The 24,348-nt window shown below is 41.6% G+C and overlaps 1 protein-coding gene across 4 annotated transcripts in view; it reads right to left on the reverse strand.

Annotated features, from left to right (window-relative positions):
* Window positions 1–23,865, reverse strand: part of fam189a1 (family with sequence similarity 189 member A1) — a 114,518-nt gene extending 90,653 nt beyond the window's left edge. For all 4 annotated transcript variants that reach the window (XM_080884144.1, XM_080884143.1, XM_080884142.1 and 1 more), the window contains exon 1: window positions 22,820–23,865. In XM_080884144.1, the coding sequence (XP_080740270.1) occupies window positions 22,820–23,068 (249 nt within the window). In that variant the 5' untranslated portion in view covers window positions 23,069–23,865. The remainder of the gene's footprint in view (window positions 1–22,819) is intronic.
* Window positions 23,866–24,348: the final 483 nt, after the last annotated feature.

A 24,348-nucleotide genomic window follows, 5' to 3' on the forward strand; every position in this document is an offset into this window, starting at 1 on the left:
AGTTACATCCTAAGGTTTTAAAAACTGAGCTTAAATAAATGATTAGCGGTAATAAAAGCCGAGGGAGGTCAACAGTGATCACTGACTGTTTTAGGAGCTTTTTGAGATTAAATAGAAGAAAATACATAACATTAAACATGTTAACAACACAAAAGCCATATTAAACGCAGACTACTTTAGGCCCGGAAGTAGGATTCGTCACGTCATCACTTAACAATCGGATAGCCTTGTGTAACTGAGCCCCATGTTATCAGCTAATGGTAGCAAGTTTGGCCTGCAAGGTGCTTTGTCTGTATGGCTGCAATGCATGTAACTGATACCATCTAATGCTAAGTAGCATACAAAATCTCAGTCATGAAAACTAATAATAATAATAATAATAATAATAATAATACATTTTATTTGAGGGCATCTTTCAGAAGCATAAGGTCACCTCACAAAAATAAATGCGTTCTTATCACCAGCCTACAACAATCTTCACCTGGTTTGCTGATTTTAATATGTAGTAAATCTTTGTGACTGATTCCCTTCTGGTACAGGATGACCAGTCCTGTTTTTTTTGTTTGTTTTTGATCTGCGGCAGTTTGCAGTTGAAATGTTATATAGTCATTGTTGAGCCATGCAAAAGTTTCTTTGTGCATTATAAATCATCAAATCTAATTTTAAAGAAAGTCAATAAACAGATGCTTAAAATGTTCAAATAAGTGTTTAACAGTGTAGTTAATAGTTTATAAACATGAAGGCTCATAAGGCCCACAGGAACTCTTTTTCCTTCTTACTTAGAAATTAAACCCTTGGAAATGATCCTACTTTAATTTCATTTCCAATGTACAAAGAGAACTTTCTTTCTTTTGTACAAATACAGAGTCTCACAGCCTCCATTGGTCTGATGGGGGGTAAAAAGGCAAATCCACTAAACTATCTTGAGTCATTATGAGTATGCCCAAATTCTCACCTTGAAGCTTCACAGAATTGACCACATGCAAGCACACAGCATTAAACCTGATATTAAAATACAGTCTCTGCATGGATAAAAACATCAGCTGGCTCTTGAAAATGACACAGAAGGACACACTGTGTGGGGAGGAGGATGCTAATAATGGGATTCCTGTCAACACTTCACCTCACACCATCCACACACACACACACACACACACACACACACACACACACACACACACACTCCTCTGCCTCAACTTAAGATGCATGTAGCCAAAAATTGACGCTTATCACTGAGTGTTTCTTCTTCACTCACCTTTTTTTTCCACTCAATATGTGTTTATACTCTGTTTATACACCACTCTGTATTTAATCATTAGTTATTATTACACTCTGGCCCTCTCCCAAAGTGTGTCTTTGTCTTGTCTTCCTCGCTTCACCCCCAACTGGTCAAGGCAGATGGCTGCCCCTCCCTGAGCCTGGTTCTACCTGAGGTTTCTTCCAGTTAAAAGGGAGTTTTTCCTTCCCACTGGTGCCAAAGCACTTGCTCATATGGGGTCATCTGATTTTGGGGGTTTCTCTGTTATCTCTGTATTATTGCGGGGTCTTTACCTTACAAAGTGGCTTGAGGCAACAGTTGTTGTGATTTGGATTGAGTCGAATCGCATTCCATTTGTCAGTGTTGGCATTTTACTTCTTATGTTTCTTGCAAAATGATTAAGTCAGAATTTGCATGTGTTGCTTTTACACAACTGCGACGTGTACGAGCTCTTTTTACACACTTTGTTCAGACTCAGAGGTAATAAATATTACTTATTTTCCACACAGAAAATCAGCTATCAATAGGGATTTGAAAACGATTCTGATCTATAAGCAGAAACAGTGATGCCATTAGCATCAATTAAATCCTGTTATTATATATCGCTTGGCACGAGTTGTATCATCAGGAGCAGAACCAACATTACGAATCCGCTTTTGTCTCCCTATTTCTTTTTAAAAATCAGTGTTTCTGTGGAAGGGGGTTAGAAAATAACACAAATTCTCATATTTGAAACTCTACAACGATCTATCTACAAATTGATTATTCATCAAATAGCCTTACATCTACAGCCCATCCTGCCGCAAACACTTGCAAATGCAGCACATCAGTATTCAATCTCCAGCACAATCACCTCTGAGATAAACGCATTATGTGACGATAGCAGTGCTTCTCTGAACAGAGCTCTGGGCGCAGCCCCACATGAGGAACAATCAATCCTGCCATGAGTTTTGTTTTGTAATTTGTCCTCTTAGAAGATGTGGGAACACCGCAGCCAGCGTGCGTGGACAAAATCTAATTTAACATGCTTCAGCTTGTTCACTTTGTCCTCTCCCAACTCCTTGATCCCCCTACCATATTGTTACACTGATCAGGTAAGAGAAGGTGCAAAAGTTAACATGTCGTTCTGACTGTGGTTCACCACTGAGAGACCGGGGAGGCTTAGAGCCTCAAAAAATGCAATTATTTGTTGCAACACTGGTGAATTGTGCTTGTTGGTCTGTCTGTCTGCTCAAGTCAAGAGTGGGAGCTTTAAGGCAAGCAAAAAATACATTTAACATTTTTATTATATCATTTTAAGGCACAGTATGAAATTTGACCATTTAAAAAGAAATAAAAATTTCAGGAAGTGCACTGTGACGTGCAGCCCAGGTAACATGCTTTCATGAGCAGAGGTTCAACTCTGCTCTGGCTCTGACTGACAGTGTGACATTCTCATCAGATCCTTACTTGTCATGTTTCAAAAGCACTGCTGCCCTTCCATGTTTGAAGTTCACAGGTCCTCTGTTGTTTTTTGACTCCAGCTGTTCAAAGACAGCTGCTGCACCGTCCCCACATGCACAGCTTCAAATGTACCCTGAGGTCCCCTTTGATGTGTTATGAACAACCCACTCGCCAACCAGATCACTGATGGACAGTGATCCTAAAACAATGTATTATTATAGTGCCAAAGACGACAGCGGGTGCAGTATAAAATTTTAATTTGTATTGAAATACCATCTTTGCTCGTGTAATTTAATCATCAGCGGATACAACTTAAACTTGCGCAGAAAGACTTGTTCTTATCATACTTGTCAACAGAAAGCTCATCTTGCCAAACTGCACACTGATAGCTTTGTCAGTATCTAAGACACGCTCTCAGAGTCACTGTATTAAGGTTATTCAGGTTACTATGTGTGCAGGAATATGAAAATAAACGCTTTCACAGGTCAACACAGAGTCCTGTGAAAACTCTCTTGTTCATGTGCCACCAGTTTTCTTAAACCAGTCAATCGCGGTTGTATATATACTGACTTTGAGCAAAAATCAGGGTAAACTGCCAGCCAGTCTATCACAGGGTTAACACAGAGAGGGAGACAACAAATTATGGTCGAAACTATGGCCAACTTAGAATCATCAATCCGAGGTAAGATGCGTGACTCTGGAGTGTGGGAGGTAACACTAACCGAAAACCCACACAGGCACAGGGAGAACACGAACTTCACTCAGAAAGGCCACAGCCAAACATCATATACATGAAGTACATTAAATAAAATCGCCAAGTTATTCCCCTTTGTTTTTGCTACCAAATTAACACCAATAACACCACCATCCCCTGAATTGGCAGCCAACCTTAACCGTATATGTAAACGCACTGCAAAAGTGATCCAGAACAAGCATCCTGGTAGGACCTATCTGATGCAGTGTCTTGCTACTAACAAAATGTCACTACTTTGGATCATGTTGCTGGGGGCAACCAACAATGGTGAATAAGCTGTAATGGAGGAACAGGAGCAGAAAAAAACCCACCACACAGAAGACTGTGAGCTGAGAAACAGAGTGACTCATAGAGAAAAAACGAGCTCCAGAGATGGTGCAGAATACAGACATGGCTTTACGCTTATTATCCTGTCCGATCTAATGGCTTGAAGGATCCTGCAGAAAGTACAGGAGAAACCAGCGGTACACACACAAACAGATGTACAAACTAGAGTTGTCAAAACACTTTTTTAGTCCTCCAGTGGCAGCTAATGAGAAGGATACAGAGGCAGCAGACTCATTAGTCCACTGAGCCGCAGCTGTAATTGACTTCAACCAAAAAACATTTCACTCTCCTTCCTCGTCCCACTAATAGAAGTCACTCTTCTCTTAGGCCTTTGCTGTGCCATTGCTTTCATATTTCTTGTCTGCCTGTCACTTCACCGCAGACGAGCCTGACACTCTGATCCTCATTCGCTGGGAGAGCTTAATCTTTCCGACGTCGCCCTCTTCTTCTTCTTTTTCTTCTTAATGCCCATTTGAGCAGACAACAAGACGCATACCCCACCTCAATTCCCTCACCGCCTTCGAATAATGCCGAACAGCAACAAGCCATGGTAACTGTCTCCGGTTGCCATAGTAACCAACCTTGACAAGGTCACAATCAAAGCAGATGTTTAGCAACAATACTGCTTCGATTTTCACAATTGTAGGTGGCTCGTCAGCACATCGAGATGCTTCCACGCCGGATCATAAGCCTTATTTCTTGGAGGAATACCGAGTGTGACTGTAACGCAGCACGTGTGCCGAGGATTCATGAAAGTACTGCACCGAGCTGGTAGCTCAAACAGTCTCATAAGGCAACAAGTGATTTTCTAGGTGTTAGCCCTCCATCTGTCTTCACTCGGCTGCTGATTGCGGTGAATTTGTGTCAAAGAATTTTCCCTTTTTTCCTGCAGCACTAAAATGCTGCAAAATGGTGATGTGATTTCATTTTTTTTCCTGGAAAACAGTTTTATTTTTTATTTCCACGACACCATATCAAAATCCCAAAGTACTGCTAAGCGTCTCCTGCCCAGAAAATAGCAGAATATCAGAGAAGCTCTTACATTACTCAGACAGCCTGCAGCAGCCTCTAATACTGCAGCTTTGTACCCTGCATGCTGTCCACTTTCATGCCCACAGCTTTCTTCACAATTGAAATACAATGGTATAAGAAAGAGCGCCACATCAAACAAAAAGACCCCTGAAAAGCTCGTCAAACAGTTTTACAGCATCGATTTTTAAAGTCGGGAGAAAACTGAAAAGATTACTCTGAGATATTAAGTATTTAGATGAAACCTGCTCAGTTTCTTTCTATTTAGACAGGAGCAAACAAGTTGGTGCGTGGTCACCTTAAATATTATAAGACTGTATATAAAAGATGGCTACAGTCAATTTTGAAGTCTTAATTATGCTCGTCTCCATCTCGGCTTTCGAACGGGACGCAGTGAGCTTTTAGGGTTGGATCTGAATGAGAAATCAAGGAGCACAAAGTAGGCACAAATTTATCAATTAATCAAGTTTGTTAACAGAACATTCAAGAGAAAACTGACCTGGTTAAAAAAAAAAAAACATGATCTCTAATTTTGCATTTTATCCACAGCTGATTCTTCTCATCATACCCAGCATGTGGTTAGATAGTATAAAACATGTGTAAGGCTGCCCCCAATCATTTGTACATGCAACCAAAGCTCATCCCCCCCATTTGTACTATTTCTGTTTCTTTCTTTAATGTGAATGTCTTTCTCATCTTTTACCTATTTGAAAAAATTTAATAATTAAAAAGAAAATCACAACATAGTCACAGCTTAAATTATGAACCACTTCGTAGACCATAAATTCATCTGGAAAATGTTTACTGGGGATGAATCTGGTGAGCAGAAAAGTCATTTTTCCCCACAGACCTCTATTTAATCTGTGTATTTGATGGGGACTGGAAAGAATGCAGGTTTAAGATGGGCAAACACTGGTTTCACTGTTTTTGTCCATCTTTTATATATAGTCTATGCAAAAAATAGAGAACCAGAAACCAGATGGACAGAGAAAAAAAGTAAAAACACAGACTGTGAGACATTTTTGCTTTAAAAAGGAAAATGCTATTTATCAAAAATACTTCCTTGCTCTGTTTATCCAGTCCCACTCCTCCAGCTCTAAAATAAACACATGCAGAGAGTTTCATGCAGAGAGATTCCTGGCTCTGGTCCTCCCTTACTAAGCACCGACTATAATGTTTAGTGACAAAAAAAAAAAAAGCTTATAAACAGCATATTTTGGAGGTTTGCTCTGCAGTGCTGTAGTATCAATAAAGACCTGTGCTGAGTACAGAGTTATTGAAGTTATAAAGTGGAAAAGTTTTGTTTGTTTCTGTGGTTTAATCTTTTTCAAAATAGAAAGGAAAGGCTTGCTTTTAGACGTATCTACTGTCTAATGTTTCAGATTGAAATAAATCCTTCATTGTCTACTAAGCTTGTCAGTGGGGACTAAACCCCCCACCACCACCGACCCTTCCCTTCGCTAAAATTTAAAAGTGCATTCCCAGAAGTGCTCGCACTCCCGCAGCCACAGCTGAAACATGCATCCTGCAGAGACGTAACCTCCAGGGACAGAAACAGGCAGCGAGTCAGATCAAAAAGAGTGTAGCTCATGAGCGGGTAGGAGGGAGATGAGGCATGCTAACCAAGCTGAAGCAATGCCAAAGGAAACACTGGCAAGAAGGAGCTGCAAATATCAACCTGAGGCAGGAGCTGATGGCCTGGGGGCAGCTGGCCTCCTTCGTGCTGAGCAAACACCCACATTGCAGCAATCCGCACCTCTTCTTTTACTTCACCATACATTTCTTCCTCTTCTCATTTTGTCGCTTTTGTTTCTTTTAAAAAGGAAAGAAAAAAATCTACTCGTGAATTAAGAGGGAAAACACAAACTCTCACAATCCACTTCAGCCTCAGGACCGCGTGAAATAAATTAGCGTTTAGTACTATTCCCTGTAGGAAGAAACACTGAGGAAAAGCTCATCTCCTCTAAATCTTTGATGTCTTTCCAGTGCACCACAACAAAGTCAACAGATACTCGAAGATGCAAAACGGGACTAGCAGCTAATACGGATGAAGATACGTTAATCTGAGAAGACAAAGCCGTCAGTGTTTACTACAAGACAATTAAAAAGAGAAACTAAAACCAAGGTGTGCAGTGAGAGGCTGCCAGCAAACAGACAGAGCAGCAAAGGTGAAGTTACAAAGCAGGACGACAATGTGGAGCGAAAATAAGATGCCCAAATGTTTTATGGTTTTTTCCCCCCTTTTTAAGTTTTAATGTGTTCGACTGTTAAATCAATCAGTGCTGCACTTTGTTTCCTCCTTCTCCGGCTTGATTTTGGTTCTGTTTTACACTCATATACACACTCGGGCAGATGCACAAATATGCACAAGTCCTTGGAAAATGTCCAGATATTAATTTATTGGCCCGCCTCGCTCTTGCCAGCTCCGTCAGTATCGATCAAACAACAAGAAGAGCAGAAAACCACAAAGAAATGCATCATTTAAATGAAGAATGACTTAAAGATTATGTTGCTGGACTCTACTGGGAGACAATAGCCATTACATTATGTATTAGGTGAAAAATCTGATCGCTGCTCTGCTACGTGTGTGTGCATGTGTGTGTTTTCCACTGAACGGTAAATGCTCCCTCTGATCGAGTGACCTCTTGTAAGCCATTAACTGCTGTTAAAGGTTTGACCTCTGACCCGAAGAATTTATCTTTAAGGCTCACCTGTCCAGAGAGACTGATTTCATCCTTGGTACCCATAAGAAAGTCTTTCAGCCTCAAAAAAAAAAAAAAAAGATCCAAGATATTCTTGCAGGAGGGGACCTTGCAATTGTGGTGAATGTCTTTTATGACCTGCTCCAAATATATCCCTAATTAACTTACACACAAACTATAAATACATACATTTATGAGCTCGGCTTGTCTGATTTCCTTGCTGCAGTTTAAAATGAACATTTTCACTGTTTCCACTTAATCCCTCTGATGCACTAAGATAATTGTCCTCAATGGATTCTGTCAGTAACTGTTTTTCTTCATTTTGATCCTACCAGCATTTCTTTATTAATATTTATTTTGGGGATTTCAAACCTTTATTTTATACTTTATCATCATCATCACCTTTATTTACAGTATAGAATTTACAATATAGAATCGATGGGAAAACAGCGAGAGAGTGCAGGTGAGTGACACGCGGGAAATAGTGTGGGGCCAGACTTCAGACTCAGACTTTCAGCATGGGTTGCCAGCTCAGACAGGTGAGCTATAGCGGTGCCTACTAGCATTAAAACTTAAAAGGTCAAATAGCTGATTAAAACATGCTTTTTGAAGCCTCGTCCCTCCTCGTTTGGCGCCTGTGGATGCTTTTTTTGACAGAGTTAAAACCTGCACGGTTCTCAGTCCACAATCATCTTTATTTATTATTTATTGGCAATTTACTGGGAGGCTGGGACCAATATTAGCTACTTGCTACTCTAATGATATTGCCATTTATAACAGAAATTTTAAAAGGAGAGATGGGAGAAACATCCTTTAGTCACCAGTTTGTGAACCCGAGGGCACTCTGCAAACTCTGCGTGGTATTTGCAAGAAAATGGAGTGAAGGTGTCTTTAAGAACTAAAACTATCAGGCGAGATATCAGAATATCCGATCAGAATAAAATCAGTGTAAAAGTTCTGGTCTTAGAAATCTAAACTAGCCCTTATTGCAGCTCCTGAGTTCACTCTGGCTCCTCTCTCTTTAAACTTCTCCACAAACTTGCTTCTGATTGACAGCCATTTGCAAACAGAAGGTTTGAGCAGCAGGTGAGAGGAGCTGTGTGCCAGAGAAGAGCATAATAAGGATAGTAAGTATATTTACAGTCATCACCATACAGAAGAAGAATAGAAAACAAGCTCTTAGCTGCAAGGTTTCTTTGTAAATACAAACTGACCTCATTATTGGAAACTTCAGCCACGTTTAATGTGAGAATCCAACACCATAACAGTACATATGACAGAAAATAAGGAAATATGGCCCAATTTTAACAGATATTTATTATCCAACTGCAGCTCCCCTAAATTTTGAAAAACACTGCACAATGGCTTTTCTGATATCTATGATATCCACCCACTACCGACTATAAAACCTTTTTTAACTTTACACTTCAAGTATGGCACTAAGACTTTGCAGTTTCTGCAGTCTGTGCTCTAATTCATCCCAAAGGTTTTCCATCAGATTGAGGTCAGGACTCAATTCTTCCACTCAGTTCAGTTCTTCCACACCAAACTCTCTCATCCATGTCCTTATGGACCTCGCTTTATACACTGGTGCGCTGTCACGTCGGAAGAGGAAGGGGCCAACCCCAAACTGTTCCCACAAAGTTGGGAGAATGAATTTGTCAGAAATGTCTTGGTGTGCTAAAGCATTAAGACTTGAAGTTTGAAGGTGATTGACTCTGGAGAAAGTTAGTGACCACTGATTACTATGTGCCTCAGTATCTCTGATTTTACATCCTCTACCACTTCATGGCTGAATTGCTGTTGTTCCCAATCACTTCCCTTTGTTATAATACCACGAACAACCGGCTGTGGAATATTTAGTAGCGAGATGTCTGTGTAGGTTCTCAGTCATGCAGGTCATAGTAATCTAAAGAGCTTGGGGGAAAAAACAACTGGACTTCTTTAAGTTTCTGGACAGGATAAGACTCAGCGGTACATCTGCAACTAAAGGACAAAGGTCACTCTTTCAAGGATGCCAGTGTTCACATTTTGGACATAGAAGACAGATGGTTTGAAAGACGAGTGAAAGAAGCCATCTGCGACCATCCTTGAACAGAGGGGGAAGCTTACGACACCAACTGTCTGCCACCTACACTCCAGTTTGGAGATCCCATTCCAGGCGCCTTAACGACCACTCACATCCTCCATCAGTTGTTCTTAATAAGTCACATGGGGCTCTCGAATGACCTTTCGTACAGTCTGATTAACCTCTTGAAACCGCTTTCAGCAGAGAGGCCGGCTACTTTTTGTGGGAGTGGGAGACGAAAAGAGAATAAGATAAAAGAATAAATACTTCAGAGCAAAGAAATGTTTCGCGCTCGCTCTTCTTCCCCTGCTTTCAGTTATAGAGGAGTATGCGCCGCCTGTAGCTATGATAAACCCACTTTGTTGCTTAGCCTGTGTGCACACACACTCTAGACAACATTCAAACCAGATAAAGGTGCACAAGCTAGATCTCTTAGTCCTACTCCAGCCTTGTACAGACAGATACAAAGAGGGGCATAGTCACACACCTGTGACCTCCCCTCCCACATGTGTGCACACATAAAAGCACCATCCCAAACAACACTAGTTGCTAATCATAGAACAAAGAGAGACTGCAGTCAGCAGGCTTTTCCAGTGATCAGCTATAGAAAGCAGCAGGGAGGGTCGGCAGGCAGCTTTGTTACACCAGGAAGAAGATACAGTTCAATTGCAGGTAGGGGATAAAAGTCAAACACATCAACAAAGCTCCATATGTCTGGCTGGCTGTCTGTTATTAGACCCCCATGCTATTCATGGCTTGTTGCAGCATGCCGACGGAAAAAGCTTTTTTTTTTTGTTTTAGTTTTAATAAAAAAAGAAACCTCAGTAAACATCTTTTCTCAGGTCGCAGCCACAAGAAAGTAGTAAACGTCTCTCCACTGAAAACTAGCCTTTCAGACGATATAAAGCACAGGTCTGCTTCATGAAGCCCCTCCTTTCTGTAACATTTGACATGAATACAGTTGCAAGATAAAACGTAAGCCCCGGTGTCGAATAGCTGAAACACCTGCGAGTGTTTCTCTTAGTGTGACACCTCCATCTTCTAAACCGACAACAGAATAAAAAAGTATCACGTTAGACATTTGCCTCTGGTCATTTTCAGCCTCCCTCTCTCCTCTCAGCTCAGTTCAACCCTGCTGGCCTTTTCTACTCCACAGTCTGCAGGCAGACCTGCTGGCGGCCGGGTCAGAGCTGTTTGTAAAGAAGTGCAGCATCAAGCATTCTGTCTGACACGTCCCAGGCTGTGGGTCAGACTAACACCCAGCCACACCGCAAAACAAGAGCCAGAGGAGGAGAGAAAACGGAGGATTTATGAAGGGAATCTGTGATCTCTGCACACAGAAATACATCAAGCATTCCACACATGAAACTATTTCCCTAAACACGTGAACCCGCTTTCTCTTCTCTCTGTCCTCCTGGACATATTTATAGGGGTCAGCTCGGGTCTGAAAACATCCAAAAGAAGGGAAAACCTACAGCTTTCATCGCACGTCAACAAGCTCCACTCTTCGGAGATCAAAGCCATGCATAATGTGGGCTTTTTGCTGGGTTTTTTGTATTTGGGTGTGCATAAAATTGTCTTTGAATATAAAAGACTGTATGCAGAGATAAAATGTGCGAGTAAAGATATGTGTTTAATCAATGTGAGGAATTTAAGGATCCCCTCCAGTTATGATAATATGTTTTTCACAGAAAGTCTTAACTTTTAATTGACTTGTTAAATATTCTTAAAAGAAATCTACATCCTCTCCCTCTCTGAAAATAATATTTCAAGACACTAAATGGGTAGAAGATCATTCTTTTTTCCCTGTGAGGACTTTTCTCAGTGGACTTGGATTCATGTCTCCACACCATCCATCCATCCATATGATGTAGGACACGGGGTCCTACAGCATATCCCAGTTTTCATTCACTAGTAGCCTTAGTATGACAGGTCAACAGTCTGTCATAGGGCTAATGCATCATCACACTTCCTTCTAAATGTGAGGCAGTTTTCACCTGTATTTTGGAGTCTTCTTGAAGAATCACATTGGGACATGTCCAGAGTTGTCCTCTCCCACATGTAGCACAATGCAGGAGACAGTCAGTGTCAGAAGCAATCTCACTGCTTGGTTTACCTGAGAGAGCTGCCTGAGCAGACAGTGCGAGGAGGCAGGATAGGCGCTCCCTCTGTGTGAACTCAGGAGCGTGGGTACACCATGGACAGATTACCAGTACATCGCTGGGCATTCCATTAAAACTTGTTTAACAAAATACAAAAAAATTAATAAATAAATAAAATTTGGGCAGGCCGGCACCTCCAAATATTTTTCTGTGTAACTAAATCTGAAATGCTGCAAAGCTGCAGGCATATCCCAACAAATGTTCCTAATAGCCCTCAAGCTTCATTTTTGATTAGTGATAAAATTATGAAACACGTTTATATCACCATCTGATTCAACACCTCTGAAAACGTGACGCATACTGTACAGGACCAAAATAGCATGAAAAGCCCGCGCTGTGTTGGCGTGCACGTGTTGGTTCGGGAAGTGATGAGATCATGAGATACGGGACGTGTAGACAGAAAGAAAAGTACTCTTTGGCTCACATGGTTTAAAAACATGTGAGGTTCCCAGGTTACAGGTTACAGTTACAGTTGATATCGTATTTTTTTTTGGATTGAGCCTCTTAGAGCGAATTTCACAATTTCGGTCGTCTTTCTTAAGTTTTACAGCGTATCAGACCTACAATGTTCAAACTGGTGTGTATGGTTGCACCAATCTGACAAGCCAATACCATGATTTGCTTTTTAATTAATTTATTGAACCACATTTTATCTCCCAGCAGCAAAGGACTATGGTGGTGGGTGTTTTTTTTGTTTTGTTTTTGTTTTGAGTTTTTTTTTTTTGGATTAATCAATGCTGTCAATCATTTTGGCACAGGCTTTGTTGGAGACTATTTGTTCAAAATGTTGTAAAGAAAATTCCCTTGATCTAGTCTCCTCAAAGAACACAACAAGAGGCCGCAGTGGATACAATTAATACTGTCAGATCTCCCACTGAAATACAACCCCAACATTTATCTTTTTTTTCTTTCCACTTCACAGATGACTGCTTTGTCAGCCAGGCGTAGGACCATGCCAGTTTTTTCCAGCTTGGTTAATTGTGTGCTTTTTTTGGGACAACATGTAACAAAGAGACCTGAAGAAGCTCAGATCGTCCTGTTCATGGTGCTGAAAACAGAGAAACCCAAAAATATCAGCGATGCGAGCTAATGGAGGAGCGAGGTGAGGCAGAAAGCACGGACGCGCCCGGGCGAGTAACCGCAAAGGAATTAGATGAAGCTGACAACTTGAAATATTACAGTGTGTGTGTGTGTGTGTGTGTGTGTGTGTGTGTGTGTGTGTGTGTGTGTGTGTGTGTGTGTGTGTGTGTGAAATGGTGGCAAGGACACACTGTTCTCTTCACCATTATGGTGCTCACTGGTAGCACTGGAGTAGGGGGGAGAAGGCACTGGAGGGTCCTCAGAGTAATAAGTAGCACGAGGCTGAGTGCCTACTTACTTAATATGGAAAAGTCTGGAAGGAAAGTGAATTACAGCGGTTCAGCAACACCTCGGGATGGACTGTAAAACTACATGACATCATCACACCACACGCATGCATTAAACACGCGAGTGAGATCACCGCAGAGATGTTAGAAAACCACCGACGGCCAGAGTGAAAATGAAAGTAAGCACAAATCATATGATTGATCAGGGCCCATCTTGTTAGCTGATCAATATGAGATTTAAGACGAGGCGGATCAGCCACGAGTGGTCTGGTCTGAGTCAGAGCATGTGTGCTGACCACAGCCTCCATTTAATCTGAGCTGACACGATGAGTGGAGTGGCTGAGGAGCTAGGAGCAACTCAGACCCTGCAAATAATATATAAAAAAATAAAAAATACTGAGATCACAGTATCTTTTTTTTTTTTTAAAAAAAGCAATGAATAAAACATTGAGACATTTATTTTTAAATCTTAATGAATTTGATTTCCCAGTTGCTGGAAGATGAAATTGCGATTGAAAATACAATTCAATCAATCAAACGTGTGCATGAGTAGCCACGTTGTCTGTCGACAGGCTGGAACTAATGGCTGCATGAGAACAGCAAAACAGAGCTTTATGGTCAACTCAACGCACTATTATACAATGCATACACTGATTGTGTGATTGTCTGTATATATTTGAGCCGGTATGGATACTTTTGACTACGTATTGGAAAAAATCCAAAATGAAATCTAAAATAAAAATAAAAGGACTCAGTTCTTGTTTTTTAGTCATTTAAATCACTGTACAGTGCTGTACAATAGGGGGGGGGGGAGTGATCAAGCATAGTATTTCTGAAAAACCGTCCAACACTGGACAAATTTAGCTTGACAACGTTACCTCCTAAATCAGAGCAAGCTAATGGATCAGTCACATGAGCAAAGCTAGCAAAGGAATTTCCTTTTATCTAAAATCAAATAAATGTTGTTGTTTTTTTAATCGGTTGCCTAGAGATTGCATCTAATTTTTATAAGTCTGCAACCAGCTGCAACTTTTGGCGACTAAATGGCAGCTCTCAGAGATTTTTTGGATCATTTCTGTCTAATTTATACATGCAGACAGATTTCCAACATGTTGCCATCATTCTGAATGAGTCTTTGTCAATGAGCACAACTCGAGGGGTCTCAACCCAACTGGCTGTTTGTATTCTGGTTAGATTTTTATGGAATAGGAAGGCTGCTGAGCACAAATGTAATAGTTAAATGTGACTTCTGTCTATGCAGACAGCAACTGATATGTGATTTTCAACAATTTGTCACAGTTAATTGCTGTCTTATTAGAAACAGATTGCATGTAATTGCCAACTTGACCCCATTAAATTGCAGACTGATAGCAGACTGACTCTGTCTTATGACAACATTTATCGCAGGTTTTAGCAACAGTGCCGGCATGCTTGCTGAAGTGAGATACCTTTATCTTATTAGATAAAACAGATATTGACAGTTTAACTTTGAGGACATAATTTGCAGTTGAAAAAGGTGATAAATTAGCACAAATATTCGGCACTCAACACAAAATTTTAAAAACCACAATAATATCGTATCCTGGGGTGTCTGGTGATTCCCACCTCTCCTGTAAAATCATTCAAAATTACACAAAGAAATCTTAAAAACCCCAAATTACGAAAACTTCTGATCACAGCCCTAAGTATCAGAGAAAGAGAAAAAAAGACTTTGAGTGGGTTTAGGCAAATTATCTGTAAACCTGCTCTACAACCTGTGATCCTTTTAAGAGTCATTTCATCCAGAATGTAATTCATTTTTTAAAGTTTGGAGGTTGTGTTTTACTAGTTCCAGTTTTACTTTGAAATCGCTTAGCTCCTCACATTTCAGGTAGTTTTACTTCTGGTCTTTGTTCAGGGTCCCTCCAGTTTTATACACCAGCTGCTGCTAATTATCCAATCAGTCATTCTGCTACGTATACCACCTGTTGTTTACTTTCCTCTTATCAGACTGTCTTTGAACTCCCAGGAATAATGTTTTCCTGTAATTTCTTCTTATTTCCTACTTTCTGGTTTCCGATCATCATCCTAGTGTTGAGTTTTCATCCGTTTTATGCTGCTTACCTGCTATCCTTGGCTTCTCCTGTCCAACTGCCTGTTTATGACTGCAGTCTGAGATTTTGCTTGTGTTTGGTGCCCTGCGGTTGTGTCCTCTTTTTTTGTGACTATTGCATTTGCGGCACTGAAAATTGCAGGATCACAGTCCTCTTTTACTCCATTTACACAATTCCTGGAGACGCTCCAAAAACATCTGAGTTCAAACCATCGCAAATAAAACTGCTAGAGATGAGTATTTCAAATATGTACATTTTATTTTTTATTTTTAAAGTGGGAAAATGTGTTTTACTACACTGAGTGAAGTGACGCATTAATATCTCCCTGTACGCTGATGAATCCAGGGAATGTGAATCAGGCATCATTGTGTATCGTGACACAAAACTTGATTGGGGAAGCAGTTGATGCACAAAAAAGCAACTAAATAACAGAAAACAAATCTTCTCTTTATAGTGCTGAACAAAAATATTCCATTTTATATTCATATTTAGTAGCACCCAAAACACAGATTCAAACAAGAAGGAAGTTACTCTGATGAAAGGCAAAGAGTAGCACCAATAGGACGTAAGTTACTTTGCTGAAAAACGCCTGACTGTAGTTACACGCCCATTCACAAATTCTAAAGACCAATCACTCATGTAAGTGTGAGCTATTCACGTGCCGATTTATATATTTTGGAGTTTTATTGGACCTGAAACTATGACTCATGCAAACCCTTTTCTAAACACACGCACAAAGAAACCTTAGAAACGCACCAGACTCACTTGACACTGAGGTGAAAGTACTGATATTCACTTTAAAGGCAGAGAAAGGCTTACTGAGTGTAACATTTATACTTCTCTTCTCTGTCTGCTTTCATGATATGAGTCATGAGCCAAAAGCAAAGCATTATTAAATATGTCATCAGTATTCCTGACAACAGCCATGAGTTTGCATCAGACAGAAAGGCTTTTTGTCAAAATCATCACGATTTCCACAGCAACAATACTACAGACCTGTGTTTGTGTTTGTGCACGTGTGTTTGTGTCATGAAACCTGTTGCCAGGATACTGCTTAAGCTTAAAACGCCACTTAATTGATGTTGATTCACACTTGTGTGTAGTAAAAAAAAGAAAAAGAAAAGAAATAAGTGAAGAAATCAAAACAATTTTTGCACATTTGCCTTCATTTACTACTAGAACCCACTGGTCTCCTTCATAAGAAACAAACCATAGACAGCTACAGCCGATTATGATTAAATATGTCTCGATCAAAAACCATTCAAATAATATTATTTCCAAGTAAAGGTATAGAAGTACTCTATTATATATATATATATATACACTAGTCTGTCTGTTTCCAAATTAAAGTATATTTGAATCATACTCTGCATTGAAGATGTCTCTTTTCGATGAAGTGAAAGCATTTTGGCCATGGAAGTGCTCAGACAGATGTGCTATATAGACCAAAGAAGCTACAAGAGGTCCTTGGCTAATGAAACCCATGCTCTGAAGCTCCTGTCACAGCTTTTGAGCATTTCACAGTAGAGTTTATGTATTATCCACGTCTTTTGTTTTTTTGGAAGAACAAAGTACTACATCCAGATGAGAGGTTGAAGTGCCGGCTGAATTTATAAGCTAAGGCTAGCGAGCTTGGTTAGCAAGTTTGCTAGCTTAAGTAGCATATGTGCTCAGTAACAGAAGTACTTCACTTCCTGGATGGTGTGTAGCACAAACTGAGCCACACTATTAGTCAGATCACTCCATTCAAAATGCTCCAGACAGCACAAACAGGCTGGACAGGGTTCAGCTCATTGACTCCAATTAGTCGAAGTGAACCTGGGCAAACAAGCTATCTGCAACAGCTCCCTGTGTCGGCACACCTGTCAATCATGGCAGGCCCTAAGCCTATCAATCCCACTATAGCTGTTATGAAAGGGTGAAACCATCTGTGGTTTTGTGTACTACGCTCCAAACATTTGCCATTTAATGAACATTGGTATCTATGATGACTGGTTTATCACATGTTGCCACACACATATTTCTCCAGAGTTTTCTGCCATATTTAACACGATGCAACCACTGGTTGCTAGGGAAAAAAATTTAGATTCCCCAGCTGGTTGACAGTGGTTTTCCGTAGATGACTGGCTGCCTCTGGATGAATCAGTTGCAAAGAAGGTGCTGGACCAAAAACCTCCTCTGCTCTGGTTGCTGGCACGGTTGTCAGTAGTTTTTCATATTTTTTTGCAAATACTTGCTCTCTACTACACCAGCAGTAGAAAAACTTGAAACAAATGCCACACACACTGGAAATGCAGAAGTTTTGACTTATGAAACAAGTTGTCTACAACATTGCCTTGAAAATGAACCTTATCCATTTCCAGTTTGTGGCACACATCACAGCTTCTGATTAGTCTGTAAGCCGGCGTGTAGCTCTTAAGTTTCCCAGCGAATGCTATCAACTTCCAGAAACCTCTCATGAACTTATTTTTCCTTTGCAAATAATGGTTGTAAGATGGTTGCAGACCAGTTTCTAGGCATGTGTGATTGGGACCTCATTCATTTGATCCTACATTGTCATTGGGATTGTCACACATCCAAAATGGTGAATAAGTTAACCTCAAATGGTTAGTGGTCATGTGTCTGCAAAACTTCAACTGACCCACTTTTAGAGCCAGCTTCAAGTAGCCACTGGAGGATGCCGCTTGATGCTACCACCCACCTACCAGTTAAAACTGGGTATTTTAATATGGGAATCTACTGGGACTGACTCACTGCTTGAGTCTCAAGTGAATACTAATTGGAGCCTACAGCTATACTACAGATGTATAGTAGGTGTACTTAGACACAGTTATGCTTTGAGCTAAATGCCGAAAGAATAAAAAATAACTCACAGACATACTCTCCTGTTTATTTGACTGTTTGCCACCATACTTTATTAAGCTTAGGGATATTTCACAGGACAAGGAACTATCCTCTATGCAATACAAGTTAGAGAACACACAAACCTGTGTTGGTGTTGTTTCTGGACCACCACAACTAAAGCTGGTCCAGATTCAAAATTTCAGGTGGCAAATCTCATTGTTGTCATGTAATAGTTTTGAGATGCAGAAATACCATCACACTACACGCCAAACACTAACCCTAACCCCAAAGCTATAGGTATAACTTTAACAACAGCCCCATAACCCTAACCACAATTACATCCTAATCCCCAAACCCAACTCTAATCGCCCTCTTTTGTTGGATCGTTTCCTCAGGTTTTTATCCACGTCCCAAAACTATGGCATCATAAAAATGTGATTGGTCACTTGCAATGTTAGACCTGGACCAACATACAGATAATCTGGGAACAACACCAACACGGGGATATCAAACACACCTCAGAGAACCAAAGAGAAAGAAAGACAGGACAACTTTTGTGTTGCCATATTTCATTCAACATAGGCTTTCTCTTTCCACACGTACAAAGAAAGAAAGTGCCTGCAACACAACAAGAACACTCAACAAACAGTGCCACACATTAACACACTTGAGCAGATTAGCGCAGAATTTGCTGACGGTCGGTGCTGAAAATGCAGCAGAAAGAGCTGCCGCACAACAAACACCAAGAATACCATTTAAAGCTGCCTTTGTTAAGGCCCAGTCTGTAGATCTGGTATGTTGGACTGTTACTTTTAAAAAGGCTCTAGCTGTACACAGAAGCAACATCCCTCTCCTTTAACACAACCAGGAAAGCGGGGGAGGGGAAAATAAAAGGAGTAAAATCCGTTTCCAGAGCTCAAGAGATGAGGAGAAGGAATATTCAGACCGAGAGAGTCTGAATTTGTAAACGATGCCTGCAATAACTCGCCGTGATGGATTTCAATATTCACGTAACTGCCTTTCTTCTTGAAAAAAAAAAAAAGAGACAAGCAGTTTGTGTTTGTGTATTATGTGTCCGGGTGCTTGGATAAGTTCCAGGTTTAACTCGAGGAGATGCGAGATGGACGGGAATTTGTTCTGCATCTCAGCTGCTGACAGCTGCGGCTCGCTCTCTGGCTCGCTCGGCCATGTCGTCTCATTCATTAACCAAACCTGGCAGGGTGGTGTGAGTCGCAGCCAACAGGTAAACGCGCTGGGATTTCTGGCCTCGCGCAGAGCCTGCGGTGCTCGACGCTGCGGTGCTCGACGCTGCGGTGCTCGACGCTGCGGTGCTCGACGCTGCGGTGCTCGACGCTGCGGCCGAGAGTCCTCTTTTTGGTTGGGCTGTGGTTGGCTGTGAGAAAGTGCAAGATATTCGAAGGATTTATCTTTGTAGACCAGGCAAGTGTGTGTGTGTGTGTGTGTGTGTGTGTGTGTGTGTGTGTGTGTGTGTGTGTGTGTGTGTGTGTGTGTGTGCGTGCGTGCGTGTGTGCGCGCGTGTGCGTGTGTGTAAACTCTGAACATCAAAGCTGCAAAAAGAATATTTTTTCCAGAGTGCGGAAAATCAGGAGGGTCTGAGGGAGGTATGCAAAACATTGAGGTGGGATAAGCGTGTTAATGTTTCTGTGTGTGCGTCTTCATCTTTAGACATCTTTGTGAGGACAGAAAATTGGCATGCTATTATACTTGTGGGGACCAACAGTCACTTATGGGAACAAAATGCCTGTCTCCATGAGTTTGAAGGCACTTTTGAGACTCAAAATGTGGTTTTAGTGTCAGAGTTACAATTAGGTTATGGTTAGATTTAGGCTAAGTGTTAGGCATTCATTTTTGATGGTTAGGGTAAGCAGGCAGGGAAAGCATTATGTCAATGAGATGTCATCACTAAGATATGAAAACAAGTGTGTGTGTGTGTGTGTGTGTGTGTGTGTGTGTGTGTGTGTGTGTGTGTGTGTGTGTGTGTGTGGGAAGAGGAGGAGCGGCCTCAGCAGAGCACTGATTGGCCTGTGTAGGAAGTAAAGATTGTGCCTTTTCTTCTCGATGCAACCGTGATGAGATCGCACAACACAAGTCATCACACAGAGATCTGTAATGATGTCCCACAGTTACTGCACGCAGACACTCCCAGAGTACAAACACACGCACACACACACACACACACATATATAAGTACATAGGCTGACTATTTGTTGCCACCTTCATCATTAGCTCAGTGGCTTCAAGGTTCAATACTAAGTAAATTACCTTGCCGTTAAGAAGCACAGCGTTATCATTTTACCCCCGGCGTCCGGGACGTGTGTCAGCAGCAGGCGAGGCTCGTGTAGTCGCTTTGACCGGGATACATATTTGTCTTCACACCATGAGGACTGCTAGCTGCTCAAAAACAACATTCACTCACATCGAGTGATGGAGACAGACACGTTCTGTATCAAAAATCAGATTCGCTCTACAAAGTCTTTAAAACTATACATGGTGGGCTTTTGTGTACAAATACACTCATCTTATTATTGAGTCAATTGACAGAACAGAGCTGCAAAAAGCTTCTTGTTCTACCCGATCAAGACGCTGCAGATTCATCATCTCCTTGCAAAATGCAAATGTAGTTTCTTTAAATTGAACTCGCTCATTTTTCTTGCTGATATTATAATTTGACATTTCAAGTCCTATTATGCACAAAGTGATGCTTTGCTGCACCTGTTTTCACTCTGGAAGTGGCGAAGGCTCCATCAGAAGCCAAGAAACCACGTTGACTCACAAGGTAGAGGAATATAGGATATTGCACAGAAATGACTGGTGTAAAATGTAATTTAACCAAACATCTGATATAAAAGCTATCATAAAAACAAATGAGAGAAAGCTTTAGTTTATCAAAAGTACTTCTAGCAAAAAGCCACACACAGGCTGCTCTGCACATGTACACAACAGAGTGTCTCATTTATGACAAACCAGCAAGCGAGAACAAAGAAACAATGAAAACTTATAGCCAGCTGAGGACTAATAGTTCATAGTGTGTGGCATTGTGGCTTAACGTGTTACACGCTTCTGGGAGATCATACCCACTTGACCCAAGATACAGAGCACAGGAACAGGTGTTAAAGGCATCAGGTGACAAATTACACATCACTGAAACATCAAAATGATTTTGAAGCTGAAATAGCTGCAACATGTTCCTTTAAGACCAATTTGATGCGAGGCATCAGTGTGCTGAAAAACTGCTTTCTTTTTTGCAACATTTATCATGACCAAAAAGAAGAAAAGAAAAAAGCCTTGTGGAAATGTTTTAGTCATTCGGAGCATTTTATAGCTCTCGATATTTCAAAGAGTGACTTTCAGTGTCTCATTGCCTGTGGGCAAATCACTGCCATCATTTGTCTCCAGATAGGCAGCTCAACTCAACCGCATTATCTCCGGTTTTGGCGCCACAGTGTCCGATGGTCTCTTTCTGCTGGTGAGCTATTTGTTTCCAGCACCTTTCTCAACCAAAGCATTTTCTCCAAACGTTACACACCATCCTTCTTCTGAAATGACCTGACAGAGGATTGATTTCAAGCCACAAGGTAGCTAACTGGGACATTTTACAAGGATATCTTAGGATTAGAAAGGCAAAATCTTTCTTCTGTGTGATTCGTTTATTTCATTTCCCCCTGAGATTATGTTACAGCTTTCACTGATGTTAATTGCAAACCTACTTTCGTGTAAAAGACAAACAGTGAAGCACTCTTGAGAACATGCTCGAGTTTGGAGCCATCGGTTACTAGGCAGGTTTTGTGGTTTTCCTGAAGACGGAAATACTTGTTTCTCATCTGCTTTTGCTTAGACTCATTTTCATGATTTATTTCATTATATTAAATTTTAAGGACTGGTTTTTTTTTCTGCAAACTTGAGGCACGTGGGCTGGAAAACTTATGCACAGCTGAATCAAGGCACAAAAGATGCAGGTTTCAGATTTTCAACGTGCACCACAACAGGCTGGTAGACCTGTAACACGTTCTGCAGAAAAGTTGCCCAAGGCACTGATCAAGAAAGTGCGCTGACCTTTGAACTCTGATCCCTGCGGTTGCTTACTATTCCCCATACACTCCCACACACAGGCTCTGACGCATGCTATTTCTCAAACACACACACACACACACACAGGCAGATGGCCCTCATGCTGCACACCTCCCCTCACCCTTGTACTGTGTCCCACCGCCTCTATAATTAATGGAGCAAGCCCTGCTCGAGGTCTCTGGTAGGATAAAAACAAAACAAAACAAGGAAGTGTGTGTTCATGAATATTTACAGAAAACAGCATGAAAATTTCACACAGAAAGAAAAAAAAAAAGATTATCCCAAAGTATCTTACTGTATCTTACTGTGCTGAAGGCTTTAAAATATCCTCATCTTTCTATGTGTGTGTGTGTGGTATCACTGGTTACCACAGAGGCTCTGTATCCTCAAAGCTAATTGCATAAGATTGGCTCTGTCCTCCAAAAATTCATTTAGAAGCTAATTTCTTTCTGTCATGGCCAAGTGATTTAGCTCTCTCCTTGAGACAAACCAGCTAGAGCCCTCTAAAATCCTTATGTTACAAAAAATCAACTTAGTGTTCCCCAAATAGCCAATTTCCTCCACATGCTTTGGAAAATAAAATAAAGCCGATGATGTTCGTCTCCAATTAGACTGCAACACCTGAAGATAATTCAGATCCAGACTGATTCCTAATGCGTGTATTGTGCGAGTGTTTTACTCACTGAGAAGCCTGCCCAGAACGGACAGGAGTGCCGGACTCTGGGTGATGTGGTGAGAGCCAGAGCCGCGAAGCTCACAGCCAGGATGAGACTCCCGAGGACCATTTGAGAGACTCCCAGAGCCAGCATGATCCTCGTCCGGGTACGGTACTCCCTCAGCCGGGACAGACTGCGGGACAGCGACGCCGGGCTCAGAGACCCCGGGCCGCCTAAGCCACTGCTGCCGCCGCGGGGCAGCGCGTTCACCGGCATTGTGACGAAACGATGCGACCGAACCGGGTTACACAAATGCAGGTGTAGCAAATAAAGGTAACAACATCCGATCAGAAACAGAAGCCTCGCGTATTTGGCCCGCAGTGATCTGGCAAACGGCGTGAGTCGAAGTCAGAGTCCGATGTGGAAGATTTTCTCCATCACTTAAGATGCTCGGAGTCCCTCCAATTAGAGATGCTCTGCGGCTGATGGGAGGAGAAAGGTGAGCAAGGAGCGGGCTGGACGAGCCACCGGATGTTTACCAAAATACGCACAGATGTTCTGGACGTCTTCAAGTCGAAACACGGACAATAAACCTCCGGAGTTCCTCGCTGACTGCTCCAACAAGAGCCCATTCCTGAAAAGTCAAGACGCAAAGAGAGGAAAAAAGCCCCAAACGCTTCATCGTGCTGTCAGCCAGCCTTGCACCATTGTCAGGCTGTCATGCTCGCCTCTGCAGGCTCTCCAACAACTCAAAAGCGAGGGCTGAAGCCTGGATAAAGACGCGCGTGGACAAAAAACACACACACACACACACACACACACACACAATGAACCCACACTCCTCCTAAACGCACTAAAACGCCTAAACGTTTGAGCCCACGTTGATGGGTTTCTTTTTTTTCTGGGTCTTTAAGTGTTTGAACACCCCCCTCTCAGGTCTGAGCGAGCGGCTTTTCTCTTCTTCGGTGTGAGAGGCACCAGCCGTGCTTTTCACAGACGACAGCAAATCTAACAGCCAGGACAGGAGATGCACACTGCGTATTGGAGATGTGCCACTCTGTGCGTGTACATGGCGGCGGGCTACACGGAGTGTGTTTTACTCTTGATGGTGAAGGAGGGGAGGAGGACTCCTGCGCTATCAGGAAACAATAAAGACTAAAAATATTAGAAATAATAAAGAAAATCTGCCCGTTATTTGTTACCCCTCCTGATGTGTAATTGGTTCATTAAAATAAATGAAAGAAACTGACATTTTAAGTCCACGTGTGTCTGGATTTCATGGCTTAAAGTGAGTGCGGATTAACCTTAGCTCCAGCAGCTCCATCGGGGCATCTAACATTGACTTTGTCCTGTCCTTCATCACGCAAGTAAAGCTTCACTACAGGGGAGCTCCGAGGAGTTAGACCTTCCAATTATCATCAGTAAAATATGTCACAGGTCTGAGTTTGCCATGCAAAACAAAGTCCGATACGAATACATATTAATTGTGATCACTAACATATCCAAACAAGATTTCTCAACTTGTGCTGGGACCTCACGGTTCATAGGGATTGATA

The sequence above is a fragment of the Rhamphochromis sp. 'chilingali' genome, assembly GCF_963969265.1.
Source record: "Rhamphochromis sp. 'chilingali' genome assembly, chromosome: 6".
In the NCBI taxonomy this organism is placed as follows: Eukaryota; Metazoa; Chordata; class Actinopteri; order Cichliformes; family Cichlidae; genus Rhamphochromis; species Rhamphochromis sp. 'chilingali'.